This window comes from Neopsephotus bourkii, unplaced genomic scaffold (genome assembly GCF_033783945.1).
Source record: "Neopsephotus bourkii isolate Nb327-2 ecotype Australia unplaced genomic scaffold, CSIRO-AGI_Nbou_v1 NB_1589, whole genome shotgun sequence".
Taxonomy (NCBI): domain Eukaryota; kingdom Metazoa; phylum Chordata; class Aves; order Psittaciformes; family Psittacidae; genus Neopsephotus; species Neopsephotus bourkii.
In genome coordinates this window covers 5,419,285-5,444,961 of record NW_026902065.1, presented here as the reverse complement: position 1 = coordinate 5,444,961, position 25,677 = coordinate 5,419,285, and the positions used below count along the sequence as shown (strand labels likewise).

The 25,677-nt window shown below is 45.4% G+C and overlaps 1 protein-coding gene across 2 annotated transcripts; it reads left to right on the top strand.

The window, feature by feature from the left end:
- Positions 1-7,829: 7,829 nt before the first annotated feature.
- On the top strand, positions 7,830-24,896 carry LOC133222350 (cystine/glutamate transporter-like). 2 transcript variants are annotated; one of them, XM_061371977.1, is made up of 13 exons: positions 7,830-8,482; positions 9,904-10,171; positions 12,930-13,056; positions 13,782-13,897; positions 14,568-14,693; positions 17,210-17,309; positions 17,395-17,439; positions 17,627-17,750; positions 18,067-18,170; positions 19,949-20,045; positions 20,827-20,976; positions 23,422-23,596; positions 24,513-24,896. In XM_061371977.1, the coding sequence occupies exons 2-13, from the start codon at positions 9,976-9,978 to the stop codon at positions 24,575-24,577; spliced, it is 1,425 nt and encodes a 474-aa protein (XP_061227961.1). In that variant the 5' UTR covers positions 7,830-8,482; positions 9,904-9,975; the 3' UTR covers positions 24,578-24,896. The 2 variants fall into 2 exon arrangements, with proteins under 2 accessions (XP_061227961.1, XP_061227963.1); XM_061371979.1 differs by lacking the exons at positions 7,830-8,482; positions 14,568-14,693 and having other exon boundaries at positions 9,544-10,171.
- The last annotated feature ends 781 nt before the right edge of the window (positions 24,897-25,677 follow it).

Below are 25,677 nucleotides of genomic sequence, written 5' to 3'. Positions count from 1 at the left end.
TCCGTTCGAGCAAGTTCAGAGGCCACTAAAGTGATCTGAGGGCTGGATCACCTCTCCTATGGGGACAGGCTGAGAGAGCTGGGCTTGTTCAGCCTAGAGAAGAGAAGGCTCTGGGGAGACATTAAAGCAGCTTCCAGTACCTAAAGGGGGGCCTACAAGAAACCTGGACAGGGGCTTTTTACAAGGGCAGGTAGTGATAGGACAAGGAGTAATGGCTTTAAAGTGAGACGGGAGATTTAGATTAGACATTAGGAAGAAGTTCTTCACTGTGAGGGTGGTAAAGCACTGGCACAGGCTGCCCAGAGAAGCTGTGGCTGCCCTGTCCCTGGCAGTGTTCAAAGCCAGGTTGGATGCAGCTTTGAGCAACCTGGTCTAGCAGAAGATGTCCCTGCCTATGCCAGGGATTGGAACTGGATGAGCTTTAAGGTCTCTTCCGACCCAAACCATTCTATGATATGTTTCATCTTTCTGAATATGCTTCATGAATGTACATCAAGTGACCAGATGCATTTTGTGTATCTGCACAGCCACACAATGGATAGCTCATAGTCTGGGGCTGAATGGCACGTTCTATTTGATCTGGAATGGAAATTTTCCCAGCTTTTTTCACCAAGCTTGTGGTAGGATGCCTGGCAGGTGGTGGCCAAAGTGACACAAGGAAAAAAGAGACAGTATTTGACAACCTTGGTCATGATGGGTGAGTCCAGTGAGCAACACTGTGGCCATCACCTCCCTCTTTGTTTGTCCCTGTGCCTCTCCAGGGCTCAGCACTGATGGGCCAGGTAAGCCGTAAGCAGGGACCATGCTTGTGTGGTAAGCGTCTGGCTGGGACCGGCAGCTTGTGCTGGTGAGATCTAGCAGTTTTGGTGGCACAGGGGTCCAGTTCTGAACAGAGCTGAGGACTATTCCTGACATCTAGTTCATGGAATCATAAGATCATAGAACCAGTTAACTCATCCCAGCAGACCATGCTTCAGTCCCAAGCTTTGACAAGCACAGAAGCCCAGACTGTGGCAGAGGCCTTGTGTCCTGGAAAACCCATCTTTGCATGAGAGGGGAGGCCTGCAGGGTTCACTGGCACTGTGACAGGGAACAAGGTTTGGCCTTGGCTGTGCAGTTGCTCCCTTTGGAAGTGTTTTTCCGTGTCTCAGCTGGTGCAGATTGTGCTGGTCCCAGTGACATGTGGAGACTGTTACACACAGATCCAGCACAGCATGCCAGCTTCTTTTCTGTCTCCTTAGCTGTTTTACAATGACTTCCCAATTCAGTTGTTAACAGTTTTTATAACTATATTGGAGCAGCTGCATCAGTCTGGAATTCGTACACATGGTCTGGATTTTGCAATGTTCTAACTCACATGGGGCACCTCTCACAAACTGTTTCCTCCATGGAGAGAATCCTTGAAGCCAGCCAGCACTGCTGATGGTACTGCAGCCCCTGCTGGAGTGATGATCTTCCTCAGGTAACCAGCTCTTCCTCCAGCCTCTGCTGGGTTAAGAGCTACTTGCCCTGCACAGCCTCCTCATTTACTTTTTCCTTTGTGGCAAGTCTGGGGACAGAAACAAGTATGGGTTTGAATTGCTGGTGCCTGCCCAGCAAGTACCTTCAAGACAGGGCTGTGTGGAGAGGATGGGGGCTTGGGATATTCTGGCTAGCATCATTTAAAGCACCCAGGAGGGGATCTGGGTTCAGGTCTTTCATTCTCAGGATGGTGGCTTCTTGGTGCTGGCCACAGTGACTTCAAATCCCAGTGTCTCACATAGGTACGGCCTCATCCTGCAATGGCGGGTCCTCCTTTTCTCTCTCCATGTATGTGCTGTGTCCTTGCTGAGCCACAAGAAGGAAAAAAAACACATGGTGTTTTTGAGCAAGTGGCAGCAGAGCCTTGCTGGGCTGCCCTGGCACAAAGGAAACCTCCCTCTGAGACACCCTGCAGTGCTCAGATTTGCCTCAAAGCAGGAGACGCAGTGACCTCTGTTTCAATATGAATAATCACAATTGTAGTTCCTGCCCCTCCAGTGATGCAGGTCTTTATTAGACCTGACTGGGGTCTGTAACCTCGGCTGGCTGCAGGTTCTCCCAGCTGCCACCGTGCTGTGTGAAGTGATGCTCGTATTTCCTTCCATTGGTGCTAACTTTACGTGCCATGAATGATGCAATCATGCGGACCAGAGGAGACCACAGGGAAGTTCAAAGTTCAAGATGGGAAAAGGAGGGAGGGAGAGAAAGGAAAGGAAAAAACAAACCAAAAAACCAAGCCCAACCCTGAGTTTCTGAGGCTGGAGGTCATTTGGGTGTGGGGCTGAGGGGGCATCACAGACATGCTGCAGCCTTCAGGTTGGAGGGGAATATCCAAGTGATGCCTTTCACTTGTCAGTAGCTATCTGTGCTTAAGGCATTACAAGCCACAGCTGGGCCTAGTCCACTTTCTCCAGGGAAACCTGAAGTGAAATGAGCCTTGGGGCTGGTGGAGCCCCAGTTGCTGGAGAGGGAGGGCTGGCACAAGGACCATCCCCAAAGGCAAGTATGAGCTTATCAGTGCAGGAGACATGAGGCAGGTCTCAGGCATGGTAGATGACATGGCTGTGGGGGACAAGGGGTAATGGGTTCAAACTTAAACAGGGGAAGTTTAGATTGGATATAAGGAGGAAATTCTTTCCTGTTAGGGTGTTGAGGCACTGGAATGGGTTGCCCAGGGAGGTTGTGAATGCTCCATCCCTGGCAGTGTTCAAGGCTAGGTTGGACGAGACCTTGGGTGATATGGCTTAGTGAGAGGTGTCCCTGCCCATGGCAGGGGCGTTGGAACTTGATGATCTTTAGGTCCTTTCCAACCCTAACTGTTCGATGACAGCCATCAGCTGTGGATTGGGATGTTCAGGGGAGAAGCTTCTGGAACAGGTTACCTGGAGCGGTCAGGGACTCTGGCCTTGAGGTGTCTTAAGAGTTGGGTAGGCGACGCCATGGTTGAGCTGAGCTAGTGCTGGCAACAGTCCTGCTTGCTACGGGAGGCAGGCCCGGAGGCAAGCAGAAGGCCTTCCCAGCAGATATCTCTATGACTGTACTTACATTAAAATTAAATAAACATGCCCTTGTGTTGACTTAACCTTCCCCGTGAGCGTGTTGATCTGGTTTTGTTGACATGCTTGTTCCTAGAATCTGATTCTCGCTAAAAACAGGAGGCGGCCTGGTATGTTACCTGAAAAAACATGTAAGTTGTGGTTTCGGTTAGTTTCTGATGCCATCCATCAGGTTCTGGGAAAGCTGGCAGTGGCTGCACACTCATCCTTGTGATGACATGGTGCCAAATGCCACCCCACAGCAAGCTCTATAGAAACAGTTATAGGAATAAGACTCCTCCAGGAGCCTGATGGCCTTTCAACTGTGCATTTCTGCTATGCCTTTGCACCTGAGCTTCTCCTGCAGCTGGTGAGGGCTTGGGGAGTCCAGTGCAAGATGTTAATTCCCTCACATCTTCTGAGCCACGAGATGTAATGATGTGTTTGTGCTTTACCACAGGCGCAGCACCTTTGAGGGCTTTGTGTGCACAACGGGAGATACTCCTTTCAGACCAGGGGTTAAAGCAGTGTCCAAGCTTCCCCCAGCATGGAACATGCTCTGCTCTGATAAGGGCACCCTTAACTAAACCTTTTCCCACTCCTGTGCCCCACAAAGGCTCCTGTCTGGCAGCTGCCAGCACAGCCCATACCCACAGATGGGCTAGAGGGAGGCTCTGTATGTGTGGCAGGGCTGAGCGTAGTCCTGTTTTCCTTCAGGCTGGAGGGTTTGCTGTCTCTCTACAAGGTACTGCTCCCTGTTACCTGTGCATTGTCTTACGCGGGATGAGGTAGTGGTTTTGGTCACAGAAAGCCCTCCTTGTCCCCCTTCCTTCCACCAGAGTCGTGGGGAACAGTGAGCACTCAATCTGAAACATTGCGTACTAAAATATGAATCCCCATGGCCTAAGAAACTCTGGGTAGGAGCCAGGAAGAGTTAACAAGGAAATGTGTTCCCTCCAGCATAATTGTATGTTTGGCTTGTGTTTTAATAAATGAGTAACAGCTGAGCAGAGAGGCCCAAAGGAGAGAGCCCCCCACCCTGAGGTAGGTTAGAGGCAAAGTTCAGGCCCTGTGCAAGTCAGGTACTGGGGTGGGTGATTTAGCACAGAACACTGAGGATTAGCTATGGGGTAGGCAGGGAGCAGCAATCGGAGTGAGTGGCTAATGCAGAAATGAAGGCTTGTTGGCTTTGAATGTTTCAAGACAGGAAGAGAAGGAGGAAAGCCAGGCACTGTGGTCGAGGGAGCTGAGGGGAGCTGTAGGCCTGGTGTGATAAATCAGCAGCTAAGGGGAAATCAGTGTAATATATGAGGCAATATGGAAATAGGGGTTTTATGACTGCAGTCAGCTCCGCAAGGTTTCAGTTCCAGGTGGGTCAAGCAGGGGTATTCCAGGAACCCCCACTGGATGGGGCCCAACATCTGACAATAGCAGAAGCAGAGGAGGGCTTCCTCTGCACTGAGAGCTGTCTCCATGGCAGGATAAACCAGCTTCCATTTGTGGGGAGGAAAGCTGGTGATGAGCATGGCCGTTTTGGCATTTCCCCCATTCAGGATGTGCGAGTTGCTCTTGAAGACCGTTTTAAGGAAAGCTTTGGGGTTAGTCTGCCACTCAAAAGGGCTGGGTGGTTGTGGATGATGGTGCAGTTGGCTTTACCAATGATGGGAATATCGGTGTTGGTAAAATCCCCCCACCATAGCAGCTCCTCACACCAGCATCCTCAGGGATGGGTTCCGCAGTGAGCAGCCTGAAGCTGTTAAGCTTGTTCTTCGTAAGTCACCGAGCAGTGCCTAGGAAGCAATATTGTCTGTAGCTCTCAGGCAGTGCAAGAGGTAAACCAAGGACCTGGTTCATGGAGGACTTTCTGCTGCAAGGAGGAGGGCGGTCGGTTGTTGGCACTGCCCAGCTCCACATCAAAAGCCCACTAACCCTCAGACCACAGGGTTGATTCAGTGTGACAGATTGCTGGGAGGAGGGGGAATGTTCCTGTATTATAGGATTATTGTTGTTATTTTTTTATTTGAAATGGTTAAGAAGAATTCTCATTTGGGAAAATTTTGGCTGTACTCAGCTACAGCATTAGGCTTCTCTGTTGGGTTTCTTCTGCTAGAGATGTTTAGATTTATTTTTGTTTGTGTTCTGACTTACGCAGCTAAGAAAACAGTTTCAAATAGGACAAATTGTCTTGTTCCAGGGAGGAGGTCTGGTCTGGAGAGTGAAAACAGCTTTGCTTCTTGGAGAGATGTCCACAAAAGAGCAAAGCTCTAAGGACAGTTCCCTACACTGTGCCCCGCAAGAGGTATTACAGAGCCAAGATGTTGGCCTAAGAAGCCCTTCTATGTGAGACAGTCTCCTTGTTAAGTGGCTTTTTTTCCCCTCCCTAAGATTTATGTGCCCCAGTGTCTGTCCTATGGGCGCTTCTTCTTTGGGTCCAATGGGCAAAGAGACAAGTGCCTGGGGTATTCCCTTCTGCTTGTAAGAAAGGGAAATCATGTTAGTTCCTTTCACAGGATGCTGGTGTGCTTTTCTGATAGTCTTTAATAGTTGGTGCTATAGAAGAGTTGAATCTGTCTTAATCAGGTGTGTGTGTCTCCCATATTTGGGTTTTGCACCATGAAAGTAAAATGCTCATGAAAAAAACAATACTCCTGCACAACATTTGTGGAAAATGAATTCTGGATGCAAATAAGTGCGAGTTTCTTGTGGCAGTTGGAGAGTGAGATGACATCATGTAATCTGTACCTCTTGTGGAAGTGAATCAGTGCTACAATTGTTAAAACATCTCCACTTGTAGTGCCTGCTTTGGCAGAGTGGTGATAGAAAAGAATTTGTAAACTTGGTGTAGGATATAAAGCCTGGTAGGAAGGAACTGTGAAAGCAACAGGAATTTTGCTGCTTGTAAACCAGGCTCAGTTTAGTCTAATTCTTAGCCAAAGAACCAAAGCGTGGATTCAACACTTTTTAGGTTTTCAATTAAAAGGTCACCATCACATCATCAAGAGGTCCAGGCTCATCACATCATCAGTCTGTTTTCCAGAAAAAGTGACTCTTGTCCAAAGGACAGCTGGAAATGCTTAAATGAAATGATAAGTGGTGTGACCTGAGCCAAGAACCATTTTACTGTCAGGGCTTAAAAATATTTTCATTAAGAAAGAAACATTAGGAAATGGCAGTCTTTAGACAGACAACTCATGAGACTAAATTTGTGAAACTGTACAAAGAGGACCAGATGGAAACGGTTCTTACATTCACACCTCAGGCAATCACCCTGGATTTATTACTGCAGCTCGGGCTGCAAGCCTGAGTCTGATTTATTAACCACTGTCCCTTTCAGTTCCTTCATGGGACTGGTAAACCAGCTGCAGAAAACTGAAAAGAAGCTGCATGTCTTGTCTTTTCAGCCTTTTTCTTGTGTTCATTTTGGTGTATAAACAAACATCTCTCAGCTCTCCTAACTAGATTTTCTGATTGAGTTCCCAGAACAGACCACCACCAGTCTCATTAAAACTTATTTATGCTGCTTTCATGCATGAATAAAAAAAGCTTCTGTTCACTGTTGATTTTATTTAGTTAGATCCTGTGCCTTGTGGTGGACACTGAATGAGAGTGACATTTTTGGCACCAAAACAATAAACAAACAGTGGGACTGAGGAGAACGGTTTGATGCCTGCATCTTTTGCTGTAGGAAAAGGAAGGGGTTAACCTGTTCTTGGCTGTATGGAATTGATTGAGGCCCATACAAAGAAAATACAGCTGTAAACAGTTAGGAGTATTCCCTAGTAGCTGGGTGGGGTTTTTTTTGGGTATAAGTCACTGAACTGAGATTCTGAAGGTATGATTTGTTTCTCAGGGGTGCCACACACTTCCCATGTGATAGGAGGAGGAAGGTCACTAGTTGCTCTAGGTCTCAGCTGCCCAGCTGAGAATGATGATTTCTTCCTCCTCTGCTTTTTCTAACTTGCTTGTTTATATCTCTAGCTTTTCAGCAGTGTAACATCAACTTTGCCTTTGTACTGTGTACTGTGTACTGATCACGGTGAGTCCTGCTCTGTGCTGGGGCCTCTAGGTGCCACCACGAATAACAAATACGATTTTCCCTTTACGCTTGTCTCCTTCATCTCCAACCCTGCTGCAGTGCCTGTGAGGTAAGATTAACAGCTAAAAAATAAAAATAAAGAAATCGGTAAAGATAAAGAATAAGGGAGTAAAGATCCAGCAGGTGTAAGAAGTTGTGAAATGGGTTGGTTTTTCTCCAGTCCTGCTGGATTGGATGATGAGCTCATGCAAAGGTGCTGCATTTTGGGACAGAGAAGAATTTGAGCCTCTTCTTTAAATCAAGCGGGTGAACAAAAAGCAGCTTTGTGTATTTCTTTTGTGCTAAGCACATTGTGAATATTCTTAAGCATTGCCACAGGATTAGCATCGCTGCATTTTAATGTGCCTGGTGCTGGAATGTAGCTGGAAAGTGGAGCAAGCAGGAATGGTCTCTCCAGGCAGTGGGCTCTGATAGCTGTTTCTTTGAAGTGCTATTCAATAGCTTTCTGTTACTCTTTCCCTCCTTCCTTCAAGAGCTTCTGGAACAAGTCCTGATAGATTACTGGACTGGACTGTTTAATCTCCAAATGCTTTTGCATGGCAAGAGTATTAAAAAAAAGAAAGAGGCATGTGGACAGAAGTATGGAGTTTGGTATTTACTTTGGATCGTTAACCTGGTCTGTAAATTTGATTTGATCTCTCCATTTTTTTTTCTCCCTCCCCCCTGCCCCCCTTTTTCTTTAATTTCAGAGCCTGCAAAGAGGAGCCGTCTTTTGCTGCTTTGGGATCCCAGCAAGAATTGGGGGCCTGATGGATTTTAAATGCACCTGCTTTATTTAAAACCCAGCCAAACAGATAAGTGCCCTTTTAATTATCTCATAACAGCATTTTAGACATAGCTGTGCGCAACACCTCTTTTCAGTTGGGTTCAATTCGATAAGCCCTCTGTTTCACCATCGCAAATGAATGCTCTGCAGTTCTCCTTTCGGCTGAGAAATACCAGATGATATCGGTATTTCATGTGAGCTAATTAATTAGTGTCTTAGGGAGCTGCAGCTGATGGCTCGGGAAGTCATCTCCCAGGGGTCTTTCCCTGTCCCTCTGGAACTGCTGTCTCCAGCAGCCCTGTGAAGTTTTGGGACTCTGAGGAGCAGCTCTGAGGGACCAGAGGAGGCTGATGTGACCCATCTGAGCCTTGAGGAGTCCTCTGGGACTCATTAGAGGTTTAATAGCTAAACTTGGCTGCTTTGATTGAGAAGATGCTTGTGCAGGCTGGGCGCAATCTCAGAGAAACCAACTAACACTGCTGGCAGGAGAGAGGGCTTTCTGCATGTGCTGGTCATATGTGTGGGGAGAAAGTGATAACCCTGCTTCTTCCTGACAGTTTCCAGGTGGGAAAATAGCTGGGGGTGGGGGAGAGAAGCCCTTAGTTTTATTGAGTTTATACAGGGCATACAAAGAAGTATCATGGATGAGTGATAACAAGAACTGTCCCCTTAATGTTATGGGGACATTTGTATCTAAGGGTGGAAAGCACCAACTATTGAGGAAGTAATTTCTGGCTGCTTAGATCTGCTTCTATAGGTGGCTGCTGCTTGCTTTTGGGCACACCACTGCAATTATTAAATAACTGAAGAAATCATCAAAATATTATCTCTTGTACAGTGTAACTGCAGTAGCATACAGTCACAAGGCAGGGGCAAATATTCATGATACTGAAACTTAATGGGTTAGAGTAATGAAAAAAACCGACTAAAGCTGAGTATGTGAGCATTGGATAGCCAAACTATCTGTTCCAGACCTGTTCTGTCTGCTCTACCATGAGCTCTGCTGTTAATTAGCAGTGTAAAATGTCTACCTTGGTGTTAGGAGTACTACAAACAGGTTTGCTACTGCAAATTAGACTATAGTAACTGATGTGAATTCATCCTACCTGCCTAAGCAGAAGGTGAGTTTCTTGGTGAAGGTGCAAGGCTAGGACTGAGAAAAAGAGTTGGAGAGACAAGTCAGTGAAGTGGGAGGTTGCTGTGGCATGAGAGAACTAGATCTGGATCAACTCGTGTGATCCCTGGAGTGTCCGAAGTTCCCCGTTTCCTAGGGAAAGCTTCACTCCTGCTGTTATTACGAATAAAGTTTATATTAATAGAAGAAATGACACATCTGATAGTGATGACTGTCCTCTGTCTTGCAATTGTAAGCAGTACTTATTCCTGACTCTTCAATAATCTGATAGTGAAAAGGCTTGACAATATGTTGAGAAACACTGATAAAATGAAGCCCTAATGAGAAAGTCAGGGTTTGTTTATTCAAGCAAGGATGGATAAGAAGCTAAAAAAAACAAACATCTGTATACCCCAACTGACAGAGGAATTTGCTCCTCAACAAAAAAACAAACACCCTAAACAAGCAAATTTAAACTCAGATGTCCTCAAGGTTTTGACTATTAGGTTTGCAACTTGAAATCTGCTTTCTGACAGTGTGCTGGTATCTTCCCCAGATCAGTTTCCATTAAATTAACCCTAACCTGGCCAGTTCCAGTCTGGGCATCAGAGCTGAATTCAACAATCACACCCTGAAGTGTGCCATGCAACTTGCAATGCTCTGTGCTTCTTGGCATAAGAGGCAGAAAACAGTCCCTCTTAGGAGCTGTACTGATGTGAGGTGGTGCTGAGTGTGTTATAAGCACTTATGGTTTGGTTGGTGTATCCAGCACCTGAGAAGAACAGATTCAACAGATCTTGACAGGTTTTTGTGAAAAATCTTGTCTGGAAAAGATGACCCCTGAATCCCTTACTCTCCCCTCATTTTACAGGTGATCTTTGGGGACACTTGGGAGTCTGTAGTTTCTGAATGCATGATCTTCTTCTGGGATTAGAAGAAAGCCATGGGGAAAGACAAGAAGGAACAGGAGCCTGTCTTTCTGAGGAAAAAGATAACTTTGCTGCGGGCTTTCTCACTCCTCATCGGCAGTATGATTGGCAGTGGCATCTTCATCTCCCCAAAAGGAGTGCTGAAAAACTCTGGCAGCGTGGGTTTGTCCCTGGTTGTCTGGTTTGCCTGTGGGGTCCTTTCAATGTTTGGTGAGTAGTAAGCTTTGTCAGCCTTTGCTTAAGCAACTGGAAAGTGAGGGGATGTAGCACATTTTTATGTATAAAAGCTTGGGAGAAAAATAATTCAGAAGTTCCCTGTTCCTGCTGCAACAGAAACATAACAAGCTGGGATGTCACCAGGGGTCTTCATTCAAATCGTTTCACTGGGGTGACAGAGAAAATCACAGCACTTATGGTTGTGAATATGAAATAATGCTCATGTCCAGGGCAGAAGTGTGACAAAGACTGCAGATGGAGATAGCATGGTCTCTGCCAGGAAAGCTGGAAGAAAATAAGGGGACTCCTGTCATATGGAAAGGAGATGCAGGCACCCAAAACACTTGTAAGTCTGGAGGCTGTGCAGTGCTTTTCACAGACACTGTGAAAAGGGCAAGAAGGGACAGTCTTAATATTCCAGAAGGGATCCCCTTTCTGTGGGTGAGGATAGAGAAGCAGGTTGCCTGGGGAGCTGTGGAGTATCCACCATCCAGGGATGGGTGTTTGGGTGCTTGTCAAAAATGGTTTGGAAGTGTCCGATGCTGCCTTGGAGCAGGAGATAGAGCAGATCAGTTCAGCCCTGCTTTCTGTGCGTTACCTCTGGCTTGGTTTCTGGCATCATTTAGTACCAGTCTTTTCTCACAAAGGGTTAACTGTTGAGGACAATTTCATTCTAGTTCTTCTGAAATACTGTAGCTCTTAAAGTTGTGATGGATAAAATGAGTGGCTTTTAGTGTCCTTTATTAACTGTATAAAATCACCATCTCAGAAATTCTCTAAAGGTGCTGTTAGGAGAACTGCAAGATCTGTCAGCTCTGGGAAGAAATCTGATGTTTATTTCAGTCTGTGACTTTATAGTTCTTCTGTTGTAACCTGGGAGGTGTGGGGAGAGAGCCCCAAACAACCCAAAACAAAAAAATCAAGAAGAGAGAAATACTCCATGTGGAAGAACACACTTTGGCACTGTCGCATGTACACACAAGTTTGGAAACTGAGACGTTCCGTTGTCAGTACGGCAACAAGTGTGGTTCTTACTCTTGGCATATGTGTACCAATATTTCATGTTGCAGCCTATATGTGTTCTTTTTTGGCAAATTATACACTTTTGCTTAGAGAAAATCTTAAAATATAATGTGAGCATGGTGTTTCTTTCAATTGAGCAGTAAATGATAATGTGTGTGCTGATTACATAACTTGAGCTCTGCTTTTCCAAGTGGAAAGGTTTCCTCTCTTCATTGTATCCTTTGATAGACTCTGCTGGAAGGGCTTTGGGAGCCTCTTTATCAAATGATTGTATTTTGTAGCCAAATCTGTTGGTGTGTTCTTCCCTTTTATCAACCTGGTTACTTCTCCTGATTATTTCTCTGACATGTCTTTTGCAGTAAATTAAAAAAGACTGCTTTCTTTCAGGCTTTTTTTTTTTTTTCAAGTACAGCATTTATACAAGTCTGATAGCGTAAGTTCAGCAAAGCACTCAACTGCACACTTGAATCATGTAAAGAGACCCACTGGAATGTATAAGATGATGTGCCTTTCTCTATTTGACACTTTGAACAGTGATTCTGCACAGATTTACCAACAATGAGGTGGGGAAACATTGAGGTCCTCACCATTGGCACGACCTGCATATGGCACAATCACCATTGGACTTGGAAGCATGGCCATATGACCACTGGGTTCCTCTGCCACTGCACTCTCCCTCCACTGCTAGAAGCTGAGCTGGGCAAAGAAGTATATAGCACAGCTACAGACGTACTCACCCCACGGGGTCAAATATCATTATAGAGGGGGAGTTGTGCTTATAGAAGTGAGGTGTTTTGAGATACGTGGTGGATGTTTAACCTCACAAGTGAATCCAGTGTAGACAGTGCTTAAAATTTGTACTTGGATATGTTCAAATGGCACGGTGAATTGCTCTATGGAGAAAACACAGATGGGATTTTGGTTTTGGCACAGGCAGAGGCATGTAGGTTTCTATCTATTTTCCTAAAAGCTTTAAGCTGTCTTCTATGGCTCACCTCTCTCATGGTTTCTTGTTGGGCTCCAGAGCAGGGGCAGGGAGGCACAGAGCACTTGCTAAGACAGGAGCAGGCCGTCCCCATGTCTGTCAGTACACTCATACATGGACATGCGAGAAAAGACCAACTGAGCCTCTCATATAGACACTTCTCTTGCTCTCCACCCTTGGGGTTATGTTTTCCTCCAGTGCCAGGTCTTCCCTCTTCACCTGGAAGGGCATCTCCCCTCTCTAGTGTCTTTGAAGGAAGGATTTATGTGAAGATACGAGATAATGACATAGGAATATGATATGTGGTCAAAAACATGATTGAAATGACCAGTTCAGCCACGGCCTGTTGGCTGAGCTGCTGTAACTGCCTGGGAAGCACCATTTCACCAGTCTGTGAGAAGTGACAATCCAAACTTCCAGGACATTATTCAAAACATACCTTTTATAGCTTAGCGCACTGTCTCCGTCATACATGTTTCCACGTAACTTCCATGGAAAAGTTGCATCAGTAACTAGAAAATGGAGAATTTCTTTCCTTCTGACAGAGAAGTTGATTACTTCAAAACTTACTTCAAAACACTGTAGCACATGAAAATAGGGAAGAGTATTTCTGCTATTCCAAATTTTCTTCCTCTAATTCCCTACTTATTTTAAACAGATTCATTCAATCCCTGAAAAGTCATACAGAAAGGAGAAAATCCATGGGATGATTTACTCAGTGCATTCCTACCTGGACTTTTACAGGTGCCTTGTGTTACGCAGAGCTTGGAACAAGAATCACCAAGTCTGGAGGACATTATATTTACATTTTGGAGACACTAGGGCGTCTGCCAAGTTTCTTATTTCTGTGGGCAGAGTTTTTTGCTATTAGGTAAGAGGGGTTTTTTTGTTTGCCTTTTGCCGGATGCTGTGATGATTTAAAAATACCCCAAAGTTACTGTGCCAGGTAACAGTCTAGGCAGTTTTTAAAGGAAAGAGTAGGAACAATCTGAACAACTTTTAAAGGTTTTCAGTGATAAAACAAGAAGGTATCATGAGTTAATAGTTACACATGTTCAATGTGATCTGTAGTTGAAGACTATCTCTCCCGTGGCAGCTGGTATCCTTCAAGAGCCATGGTATTTTTTAGACTAACAATGAATGCCAGGTTTAGTTCAGATTTGTTTTCCTGTGAAACTTTCTCGATTTGTCCTGTGGAGACAACTTTCTGGCTCAGCTCTGACTTAAATAATATTTTAGAAACTTGTAAATTACTTCTTTTTTTAACTTTAAAAAGAAAGTCCTCACCTCTCAATAACCTGTGTCCTTCACATAAGCTGAGATGAAGAAGGACGTATTAACCCCACTGCACTGCTCAGTATGATTAATCTTGACTTTTGCTTTCAAGTTGGGCACGAATCTTTTGGTAATATGTAATTTTTAACCCATTTACTGAGAAAAATCTATCAAAAAGACTCAATGGGAATTTACCATCTGCATGGGTCAGCAGGATTAGGCTGGCTGGGGAAACCTCCCCTCCTAAGTTTTATGCTGTTTTATATCATGCCATTTCTTGGCTGTCTGCAGACCACAGCTTGTGCTCGGTTCCCTCCACAGGCCTGCCAACAGTGCTGTTATTTCTTTGGCGTTTGGAAGCTACATGCTGGAGCCATTTTTCGCCCCCTGTGCACCCCCTGTCCCTGCTGTGAAGCTTGTGTCTCTCCTAGGGTACTGTAAGTACTAACTGTTATGGGACTGCTGATCTTGGAGCCTCTCTGCCCCAGACCAGGGGCACTTATGGGATGATATGTTCTGGGATAACTGTGGGATGGGGCCCTATCTTAAGTACTCTGCCACCCAAAACTTCCTTATCCAAGGTGCTGGTTTGCAGCCACTATATTCTCCAAAAAGTGGAATAGGCCTCCCTGTTGACCATCTATTGCCTGAGGCTGGAGAATTGTGCCAAATACCAGAGTAGCAGCTCTTCATGAATGAGTGTGCAAATGTGACCTCGGTTGAGGGTGTAAGGCTCGAGGTTTTGAACTCCTCACCTTGTGCACCCAGCCTGTGAAGCTGTCCTGGCCTGCTCTGGCTGGTGTGTGCTGGCTCAAGACCCTGGTGAAAGGGGGCTGCTGGGACAGATGTCCCTGCAAACTCCCACTTCCCCTCTAGTTAGGCATAGACCACCCAACAGGAGCCAGGCTTAGGAGCAGAACCCAGCTCCCCCTCCGAATGCTGTATGCTGCACCACATGTCATGTTTTCTCACATCTCTCACCCCAAGTATCCTCTCTGCAAAGACACAGCCTTCTCCTCCCTGTCATTCCTAGAGGAAGGATGCTGTATTTTTTCCTGCATGCATTGAGCATGGGCTACAGATGTAGCAGTGTGGTCTCCTCTCCAGACATGATCCTCGCCCTCAATTCCTGGAGCGTCACCTGGAGTGGCCAGCTGCAGACAGCTCTCTCCGTTGTCAAACTCCTGGCTCTTGCACTCATCATCGTGCCAGGGATGATGCTGCTAGCCCAGGGTAGGTGTGCTGTTGTGTGGCTGAGGGAGGGTGATCGACATGCCTGCCTGACACGGCTTTTATCAGTCCCTAGTGACAAGGTATTACTCATTTAGCTGGCAGGAGCCTTCTCTGCCTGTGTGCTGGGTGTGAATCAGCTGGGAGCTGACACCAGGGTAGCTGGCACTAAGCTGTATCTTGCACTTATGAAGTTGGCTCAGCTGTGCTTTCTCCAAATCTGAGTGAGCCTCAGTGCTTGAGGCAGTGTGAGCCTGAGAGGTCATACAGGCACCTTCCTCTGCAGGCAGTCCTTCTTTGGCATCAGACTGGCCTGTTTACAGTGTGGTTTGAAATCCTTCCAAAACAGCACAAATTTGATGGACATCAGGGGTGTGTGACAGCATCCCTTGGTGACCTGAGCCAGTCACAGCTGTGTAATGAGTTACCACCCCTCATAGCTGAGCCCTGGTGACAGCATCTCTAACCCTTCTGTGGCTTAAGCTAATGGTTTTTACTTTCTAATAGAGAAGAGTGGTAACTTAGTAAACTCACAGTGGGTTTTTGCCAAGTTAGAATTGCAGACTAGATTGCATACTCACATCAGAGTGGGGAAAAGAAACAAACCTGACAGTGGCATCTTCTGGGAATGATTCAAGAGTATTTTTAAGTGCTTTAATCCAAGCCTCAGTTTATAGAAAAGCCCAAGGCATTCCTGCTCAAGGGATAGAGCTTGCTCCTGCTTTATGCTATTACCTTCCTCTGCAGAGAAAACAACACAGGCGGTAGGCTCCACGTTCTTGTTTCTTTCTGGTGTCTGGTGCTGGCTCCTTTGAACATGCAAAGATCCCCTTGGGCTGGCAGCACTTCTGGAGGACTGCCCTGCAGCTAGTAATCCTGAGCCATTATTGTTAGGAATGCCTTTAAATGACAATCTGGAGCCCTGGCACCCATCCTCCAGTGAGGAGGATAAACGCCTGTGACATCTGGAGGGAGAATTCATGAAGAGACCTCAATATGACAGGTTGCATTTAATGTGATTCATGAGGGACTCTAAATCACTCATTAATGTAATGCAGACAATAAATCCTTCTTATGCACCATCACTTATCAGCAATCGTTTTAGAACATAAAAAACCCTACCTCGATAGGCCCACTCCCATGTTTTTGTTTCATTTTTTTCAAATCTATTTTCCTTTTTATTTTTCTTTTAAAATCGATTTTGTGCTTTTAAATGAGTTTCCCTGATTGCCCTGCCTTCTTGTTCTTCTTTTTCTGGTTACACTCGTGTCCTTTCCTCTGCCGTTACCTTTCTTTTGGCTCAGGTTTATTTTAGAGACTTGCTAGCCCAGCGTTTCAAACCCAAATGCCTAAATCTCATCACAGAGCTCCTTGCAGAGGCACCTTCACAGAAGTGGCCTGAATTCCTCTGTGTTTGGTTGCCATTTCATTCCTTTCCTGGAGAAGCACAACTATGCAAGCTCTGCATCTTTTACTTTTAAAGATACTTTGTTAGGAAGAACTGAATATAGATGTGGAACCAAATCTTGGACCACCTGCATTTGAAAATGCAAATCCTTTTGACTGAGTTTTTTATTGGTCTTTCTCTGAATGAGAGACCATTAGGTGTTTCTTCCTTCCCTAGGGATTTGTTTAGTTTTGGAGTTTGATAAAATAAGGCCAGGTTGGAGGGAGCCTTGGGCGACATGGTCTACTGTGAAGCATCCCTGCCCATGGCACAGAGGCTGGAACTGGATAATCTTCAAGTCCTTTCCAATCCTAACCTATTCTATGGTTCACATCCAAAATCCCAACTGTTGCTATTTCAAGCAGAGAATTTTTAGGAAAACTGGGGGAGTTGGTAAAACAGGACCTTTACCTGAGCCTCCTCTACTTTCAAATTATATTTGCTCTGCTTTGTGTATCCTCAGTCCTTCTACTGTTGGCGAGCCTCAGGAGGTGGGCAGGGATCTTGCCAGAGCAGGTGGCCAGGCTCCTGGCTTCCACTCCCTCCTCCACCCTGGTTTCCATGCTCTGGCCAGCGTGGGGCTGGGGTCAGCCCTTTGGCAGCAGGATCAGGAGGGAGCACAGTGAGAGCCAAATCAGCTGCCTTGCTGGCTGCACCACATCAAAGAGGAGCGTGCATCCAGCTGCTTAGGGAGCTGTGGGGAACAAAAAGGGGGGTCAACCCGGCAAATTAACTTTGGACCTAAAGAAAGGACAAGGACAACTTAGGTCCACTCATCTCCACAATTTCCTGCTGCCACAGCAGGCTCTGCCTCAAAAAGAACCAGACGTTGCCCTTCCTGAAATGTCTCCTGTAGCTGGACGGGAATGGTTTGTTCTGTCTCTGTAAGGTAAATGCATTGGCACAGCACTGCAAATTAAAGCAATGAAATGAATGCGAATACCTGGCTCCAAGGAACTCACAAACACTCCTCCTTGGTCTGGGCAAGAGGTACAAGAGGTGTTATCCTGTGGCAAGGAAGCTTATCTCTGATGTTTCCTTGCCCTGTGTCCATTGTTCGTTTCTTCTGTAGGCCACACTGAGAACTTCGAGGATGCTTTTGACAGACAGTCCCTGGTTTTGGATAAACTTCCCCTGGCTTTTTATGCAGGCATGTTCGCGTATTCAGGCTGGTAGGTGTGAAGGATGGGTGCTTCATGGGCAGCAGACTGGTGTCCCAGACATGACTCAAACTCTGTCTCTGTCCCCACCATACAGGTTCCAGACCAGCTTTGTGCGTGAAGAGTTGGTCAGACCTGAACGGTAAGGCTGGGAAGAAGTCATCTTGGGTTACCAGTCTCTGGGGTACCATGACTTTCACAAACACAGTACAAGAGGAAATATGTTTGTGGGTTCATCTGAACAATGCCAGCTGCAATCTGCAGTAATACTGTGCGTAACAAGGGATAAGAGCTTGTTCTTTGTGTGCATCTCTTTCCCTTTCTTGTAGAAACATCCCCCTGGCTGTCATCGTGTCTGTGATCACAGTAATTGTGGGGTACATGCTCACCAATGTCTCTTATTACACAGTCTTGGAAACACAAGACGTTCTGGCTTCTCCTGCTGTGGCTGTGGTGAGTTGTCACCCCTACTGTTACTTTTCTTCAGTGTGGTCATCTTATACTGAAGGGGTGGTCATGACAAGTGTTTTGGAGATGGTTTTCCTATAAAATGCTTTATTGCTTTCTCATTTCTTTGGATTATTGGGTAACAGTAACTTCTTCTAGTCTTGCCTGAAAGATAATGGAAAATAACCTGCAGTGACAGTAGAAAAGGCAAGATTTATGTATTATGTTTTAGTCCTTCAGTGAAGGAATTTTTTCTCTTTTGAATCTAATATTGCCTAGAGATCTCTACATGTTCCTAAAGTCACATTTGTTCTTCCTCCAGAGCTTTGCTCAACAAGCCTTCAAAAGCTTGACCTCCGTAATCCCTATCCTTGTCTCGCTGTCATGCTTTGGAACCATGAATGGAGGAATCTTCACGTTTTCAAGGTTGTGTCCCTAAGAATTTATTAGTTTTTTGGCTTACATTATCAGAGGGAAACACCAGCAACTTGTGCAACTGCCCATCCAAGCAGTAACATTTTAGCTGCCCATGAGGGAAAATAAGGCCTTTGACTCCTGGGATACCAATTACATGATGATCCCTTTTGGCTAAGAGTTACCCTACCTACTTCTGGCCAGGTCCACATTTTGGTGTCTAGGGCTGGTCACAAACGAATATTCTAACTTCTTCCCCCCCTGCTTCAGTTTAAATCCTTAGTTTAAAGTGAAATGTCAATGTTTCTGATGAACTGGAGGCTTTGTTGATGCTGGCAGCTTCTCAGAGAGACTGAGTCGTCTTTTGCTGGGTTCACTCAGCTGCTCCACTGCAGTGCACAGGGTCCTTCTGTTATGACGATCTCTGGCCAGAGGCAAACTCTCTCTTGAGGACTTTGCTTTGAGGTCAGCAAAATGTTATCAGGAACAAGCTATTCCTAAAGCAGAAGGTGAGGCTCAGCAAGTCTCGTAGCAATATGAAGAGCTTTGTTCCATGAAAAAATTATCTTGCCAGCTTCACTGGCTGCTACACTGCATGTGCTTATGGGGGCCTTGAAATTTGAGAGAAGGGCAGAGCCCAGGGAGAAGCACATCATACTGGTCCCAAGGAGCTGAGCAAAGTCTCTGGAACTAGTTCTGTCTCATAGCTTTGATTGCAAAAGGAAAAATCCCTTGATATGAAAGGGGTGTATCATAGCACAAAAGGTAATGAGTTATTTGATTCACTACCCTGAAGTCCTGTATTATATACAAGTGGGGAGAATCCTCCCCGTTAGCTTCTCTAGATCCTAGTTTTCTTTGAGGATGAGAAGTCCCTGGGCAGCACAGAGATTCTGCATGTCCCTATCGCCTTTCTCTCCCCCATCTTGGCACCATTAACATAATCACCGCAGAAAGGCCATATAAACAGTGATGGGGCCTCCCTGGCTCTTGGCCAGTCACACCCCTGCAAAAGCACAGAGACAGCTATAAAACCAATTTTACACTCATGCCCCAGCTGCTTTGGGCCCTGCTCCAGCCCAGCTGATGCTCTGGCATGGTTTGTTTGGGGATATTAAATTTATAAAATTAGATGCAATGTCTTCTCCCTAATTGCCCTTTCATGAGTCAAAGGAAAGATGCAGGCAAGGAGATCTCTCTGTCATTTTGTAGCTGGCCTCTCGGCATTATGCCAAGCTATATTCTCCAACAGCTGGCCAAAGGATTGAAATTTCTCTATTATTTGTGGAAACTACACTTTATTTTCTTTTATATATATATTTGAATATATAAAATATATATTTTTATAGAGAGAGAGAAAAATATAGACATCAAGACTGACAATCCCTTTTCACAAATTCATGATCTTCTCTCATGAAGAATTGCAGTTTGTGACCCCTTCACTCCCTACTGGAAAAACTAGCCCATTCTCTGATGGCAGGAAACTGTTTTGCTTCTATTTCCTGTCTGGACTCATTCATGATCACTTTGGACCTGCTCACAGGTCTCTACTAACCGGCCACCTGAGGGGATGCTGCCAGTGGTCCTGCTGGTGGGTTCTGTGCTGAGTTGAACTGTCCTGGGAGAGCTATGGGAATTCAACACTGGGCTTTTCTACCACGAGCCCCAAAAGTGTGGCTAAAGGCAGACCTGTGCTGGGGGACAGTACCTTGTGGCCTCAGGTCAACCCAGATCTTACTTCTAGTCTGGAAGTGTGGTGCTAATGCACAGGGCTCCCTGTGTTTTCCTAGGACCCTGTTTGTGGCTTCCAGGGAAGGACAGTGGCCTCCTCTCTTTTCCATGATCCACATCCGAAGGCATACACCCCTTCCTGCTGTCATGTTAATGGTAAGGAGATCTGACTGTGTTGCATACCCTGTTGTTCCAGTCTTGTCTTTCTTGCAAAGTTTGTGGCAGCTGAGGAGTTTTAAAGTGTGTTGACACTAAATCAGCCTCTGAAAAACAATGAAGGAGGAATACTGAAAGTGGCTGCATCTTCTGCCAGCAGCAGTATTCAAACTCACTATCTCGAAGTCCCTGCCTTATAGCCTTGGACAGCTTTTTTAAAAGTGCATCCCTTACCATTTGCTACAGTTGCTGTTTGATGTTGTCCTATGAAAACACCTCTTAGGCCTTGGCTATTTGGAAAACTGAAATTCCCAGGTGTAGTGGAAATGCAGGGAAGGAGCATTTGCAGAGGTGATCTCAGCTGGGATTTATGGTTTCCTTTTTTCCCTCAGGAATGGTCCACCTCCACCCTAACTGTGCTGCAGTGACTCTTGCAGGTTGGCTGACCTGCTAAAAACTTAGCAGAGATCTTTGTAGGTAGCCTTTGTGCTGGCAGTGGAGTCTTTTGGATCATGCATGCTTGGGACATAAAGCATCAAAGATGCTGTTGATCTTGAAAGGATTGCTCCTTTCTGTAGCACATCATTATAGTGTGTTTAGGCCTTTTGCCTTCAGTCTGTGACACTGTTTTATAAAGCTCTCTGACCTCTGAAATGTTGGGGCTGTGAAGTAGCTGCCTATGATTGCAGGGGGACTGGAGGAGGTGAACCATGTTACCCCTTTGTAGTCCAAGGACCACAGTAAGGTTTTAATGACTGTATTTTATCTTCACAATGCTCAGTTCCCTTTGGTTACTACCATGGTGTGTATCGGAGACATCTATCATCTGTTGAACTTCTTCAGCTTTTCCCGGTGGCTCTTCATAGGATTAGCCACCCTTGGGCTCATTGTCCATCGCTACCGTCACCCAGAGCTGCAGAGCACGTTCAAGGTAACACACAGCATGTATCTAACAGCCAGGAATGCACAGACTTGACATTTCTCTCTTGTATTTGCTAATAATTAGAGCAGTGCATGGTTGTGATTGCCCTTAGGCTCTAAGGAGTCTTAATACCTATTGCTCAGTAAGGCATGTGGGGAGCTCTTGAAATTGGTGTGTGTGAACAGTCAGATGTGGTCAATTCTATAAAGCTGGTTCTAAGTCGTGTCATCAGTCACATCTGTAAAATGGCAGCCTGCTCCAGGGGGCAAAATTTCAGGCTAGGAACTGGGAGATACATAGAAGGCAGTTGGACACTCATCTGTCATGGGCTGCACAGAGGGACCCTTGCCTGGGTGTTATTTCAGTGGCAGGTAAGTCTCAGCTCTAGCTGAGATGTGGGAGGGAGTCGGGCCACAAGGAAAAGAGCCTGGCCAGAAGAATCCTGGCAGCAAACCTGACCTGAGGGGGATCATCTGCTGGAGCAAAAATACTGTGTAGCGTAGAGCAGCTTGTGTGCAACTGTTGTTGCCACAAGTCCTGAGTGTGTGCACAGCACATAAATGTGTGCCACGAAGTGTAAGGCGCCTTCTCCTCTTATACCTTTCCCTAGCCTCAACTGGGCCTCTCTGGTGGCCTTTCTCATGGTGCTGGGTGCTGGAATCCTCTGCATTGGTTGGAGATGCTGGAGTTGGTGCTGGAGCAGCTTTCTTGTGCTCAGGGCACCTTTCCTATTGCCACATAATGTGCAGGTGTTTGGCTGATGCAGTTTGGCTTGCAGTTTGTTCGCATCTGGTGCCTCCAGCCAGCTCTTGCATGGGAGAGACTTCTCTGCTCACAGATGCTGTGCTGCTGGTCAGTGGGAAGATCAGGGACAGAAATGCTTCCTGCGTCTCCCACAGGGCTCCTCCCTGAGTTGTTCAAAGCCTGGTGCAAAGTTTAGGGTGAGTTTTCTTCTTCATCTTTGCTGGAGACAGTGTGTTTTGCAGAGACCTTGTAGCTTTCCAATTTAACGGCTGGCTGCATTCGTGTACTCGCCCAGAACAGAATTTAAATAACTTTTCTTTTTCTTTTAAACCAGTCTCTCAGGGGAAGTTTATTAGTGGATAGCACTGGTGATGTTTTCAGTTGCTGACATTTTGCCCCATTTATTTTAGACAGATGTCGTGGTTTAGATGAGAATTAGGATTTTAAGGGTTCACAAAGGCAGATTAAGTGAGGGAGGGAAATGCTGGAAATTTGGTCCATTTGGTTGGGTTTTTTGTCCCCTTTCCCTAATTCTATAACCCCTTGAAACCAGCCGGACAGTTAGCTGGAAGAGCTGAACACAGGTGGTGTGGGCATGTGCTGCCCTCTAGTGGCCAGATACAGGTCGTCTTCTGCCACAGGCTTACGGAGAGCAAAACGTAAACTACTTGTAGTTCTGCTAGTACTTTTCTCCCCTATAGCATTTTGAGCATTAAAAATGGTGAGAAAACACTGGAAAGAGGAGGAAGCAGTGCTCTTGCACACCTCTCAAGCAGATGTGCAGCATGAGTGTGTGTGCACAGGAGAGGCTGGCAGGGGATGCTCCACATGGAAAGACAGCAAGAGCAAGTAAGTTTTGTGGCTGGATGGCTGCCACCTCTAGAGCAACTGATCTCTTCCAGCTTGGCAGGGTCCAAAATAGGATTTCTATTACTAGAAAAGAGATTGCCACCCTAGATGAGACCAGCAGCTCCTTCATTCCATCAGCCTTGGCAAAGAGTAACTTGGCTGAGGTTGGATTTGAAGACTGAGGGAATATTTCACGGTTTTATTATTTATTGCAGTCTTCCACACTTTACTCTCCAAATAAATCAGACAAATTGGCTCAACCAACAGGGCAAGGCTGAAGTGCTGACTGTTTCTTTGGTCTTTTCATCAGGGTATTGTTGAAACTGATGTTCTTAATGCAGGTGCTATGAAGATAGGGCATCTGGTTTTGGTCACTATATGTCCCTGGCAAGATGGAGGCAGGTTAAAATGAATCTTGAGTGTCATAACTGAAAAATGGTTTGATTAAAAGTGCTGCTGCTGCTCTTGACTTCAGATTTTCCACCAGCAGTTGCCACACATGACAAGTCGGTATGTGTGCATGTGCATGTACAGGAGCAGCAAATTCAGAGGGCAGTGAGGTACAGCTGCCTTCTCCATCTGCTTGGCTTCCAGTTGCAGGTGAGGGTCATACTCTGAGTCACGTGACTCATGCATCTCACAAGGAGCACTGGACTCTGAAGGTGGTACATGTCAATTTTTGTTCAATGCATTCTACTAATTTGCATCTGGTTGTACAGAAGCAGTGAGCTGGGCAGCTATGTGATTCCTCTCATCTTCTTTAAGATGGAGAAGTTAATATGGTGTGTACTGGTACATATGGAGGCTGATTTGCTACAGCCATCAATTTTGCCTGAGAGTCTTCTGTGCTCTTTTCTCCAGGTTCCCCTGTTCATTCCCATCTCTTTTACCATCATCTGCCTCTTCACAGTGGCAATGTCTTTCTACTCAGACCCTGTGAATATTAGCATCGGATGCACCATAGTTTTAAGCGGTTTTCCAGTCTACTACCTCATAATCCACAAGCAAATGTCAGATTGTTTCCGTAGCCCATTATGTAAGTATGCATTTGAGGTTGAGTATCGTGGAACTAAAAACACACCCAGGGGGTGGGGATGTTGGTTTGGTCTCAGGGCTCATCTGTAATGCAAGTTGCTCCATGACCAACAGAATTCAAGAAGCATAAATCATGACCCCTACCACCCCTTTGATGCCTTTCTCAAGACACAGCCTCTGCAGCCAAAAAGCTAAGGGGGCAGGCTGTGCTGCCTGTGGTGGTTGGCAGCCAGGTATGGACCGTGTCTGCCTGACTGGTGAATATATTGACAAGTGAGCTTGATGTTTTCTTTTAAGAAAGACAGGGCTGATGTTTATCAGCAGGCAACAGGGAGGGTTGTTTTCACATCCTGACCCTTGGGTTCTGTTAAACTTATCATATCTTCAGAATCACCACCTCTTCGTCAAATTTGCCTGACACTGAGGAACAAGATCAGAAGTTAGGATGGAGAGACTGACAGGTAGAGACTGTAAACTCGTGCCCAAACATACTTGCTGAAAGGCTGGGGAGAGGACTAGTAGCAGAAGGCAGTGCTGCCTGAGGGCTGTCTGGTGAAGAAGCCAGGATGGTTTGTGGCACAGATGTGGGTGTATGAATGAGAGACATCTTCACTATTTGCAGTGTCTAGCAAAGATTTCCTTTGGGTGTAGTTCTGGTGGCATAACCTTTTCAGAAACAGGAGTCCAGTTTTGAGTTTAATTTATAATTTCATTTATGAATCTTTTTTTCTTTTGATCTGGTGTTGGGCTGAGGTGTGTCTGTAACCACTGAGCTGAAGAAAACATACAGCAAGAAAGGAAATGGATACAGTGATCTGCTAACTTAAGGAGCTCCAGCCAACAGCTGATGCTCTGACTTTTAGCCATATCTCAAGACTTCCTCTGGACTAAACATTTTTCTTTCTCCCCTCTTTCAGATTATCTTACACATAAACTACAGTTACTGCTGGAAGTAGTCCAACAAGAAATCAAGACTTACTGAGAAAACCATCAGAACTCACACAAGAATGTAAAATCTACTTACTTCGTTTCTGATACCTTTGATCCTATCAAAAGCAGCCCATGGTACTGTTCTTTTAATTGCTGCAAATGAGAATAAGCCTGAGCCAAAACCCTGCTGCAAGTCTTCCGAAGTTTGCTGATCGGGACTGGGATGAGTGCATAGCATCTCTTTCTGCCCCCCTCTTTTTTAGCAGAACAATCTACTTCTGTGAAATGAGTGTGCTTTGCCCTCAGGGTGTCTTCAAAACCGAGATCCTATTTTGCAGCCTAGCCCAGTCCTCAGTAAAGTAGTGTACGTGTGTGTATACTCACACTATCTTTTAGTTTTCTAACTTGGCAAATAGAGGGAGGGAGTATGTTGCAGACCTTAGAGTCCAATACATGGAAGATAAATGCAGGTTTCAAACCGAAATGCTGTAGTAGCCATGCTGTGGACAAGTATTAAGAAAGGAAATGTGTGGGGAGAATAAATTAGATTTAATGTAGATGAATTGGAAAGTAAGAGGCAGGGGGATTAAACTTAGCTCACCAGAAAGTGACCCCTTTGAAATTTTAAGTATTAACGAAGGAAGGTGAGCATGTTTTGCTTTGTTTTATTGCATAAGCACAATAAGCTTATTTTGTTTTGCAATTGAAATTTTCAGTTCTCAGTTTTATTTTTCTGAAATGACCTTTCAAAATGCATAAACACATTTAAAAAAAAACCCAGTTAAATATTAACAAGAATATAATAAAGTAGATCCTGACCTTTCCTCCACCTCCCTAGCCCTGGTCCTCACCAGTGAAGATGAAAATCCTGATTTTGGCCCAACTCCAGTGACTTTCATTTTCAACTTTAGTAAGATGAGACTTGGGCAGATTCCTGAATGCGTGCATCTTTTGGTGCTGTAAGAAGACATGAAAGATTTCATGTCAGAGCTTTAACTTCAAATATGCAGTCAAATGACTTGCTGAATCAATACATAGATGCTTATTTGAACTATTGACATAAGAAAGGTTTCCATTGTTGGATTACTTTGGTTTCCATTATTAACGTGTCAATGTTATGTCCAGATAAAACAGCAACTGGCTATTCCCAAT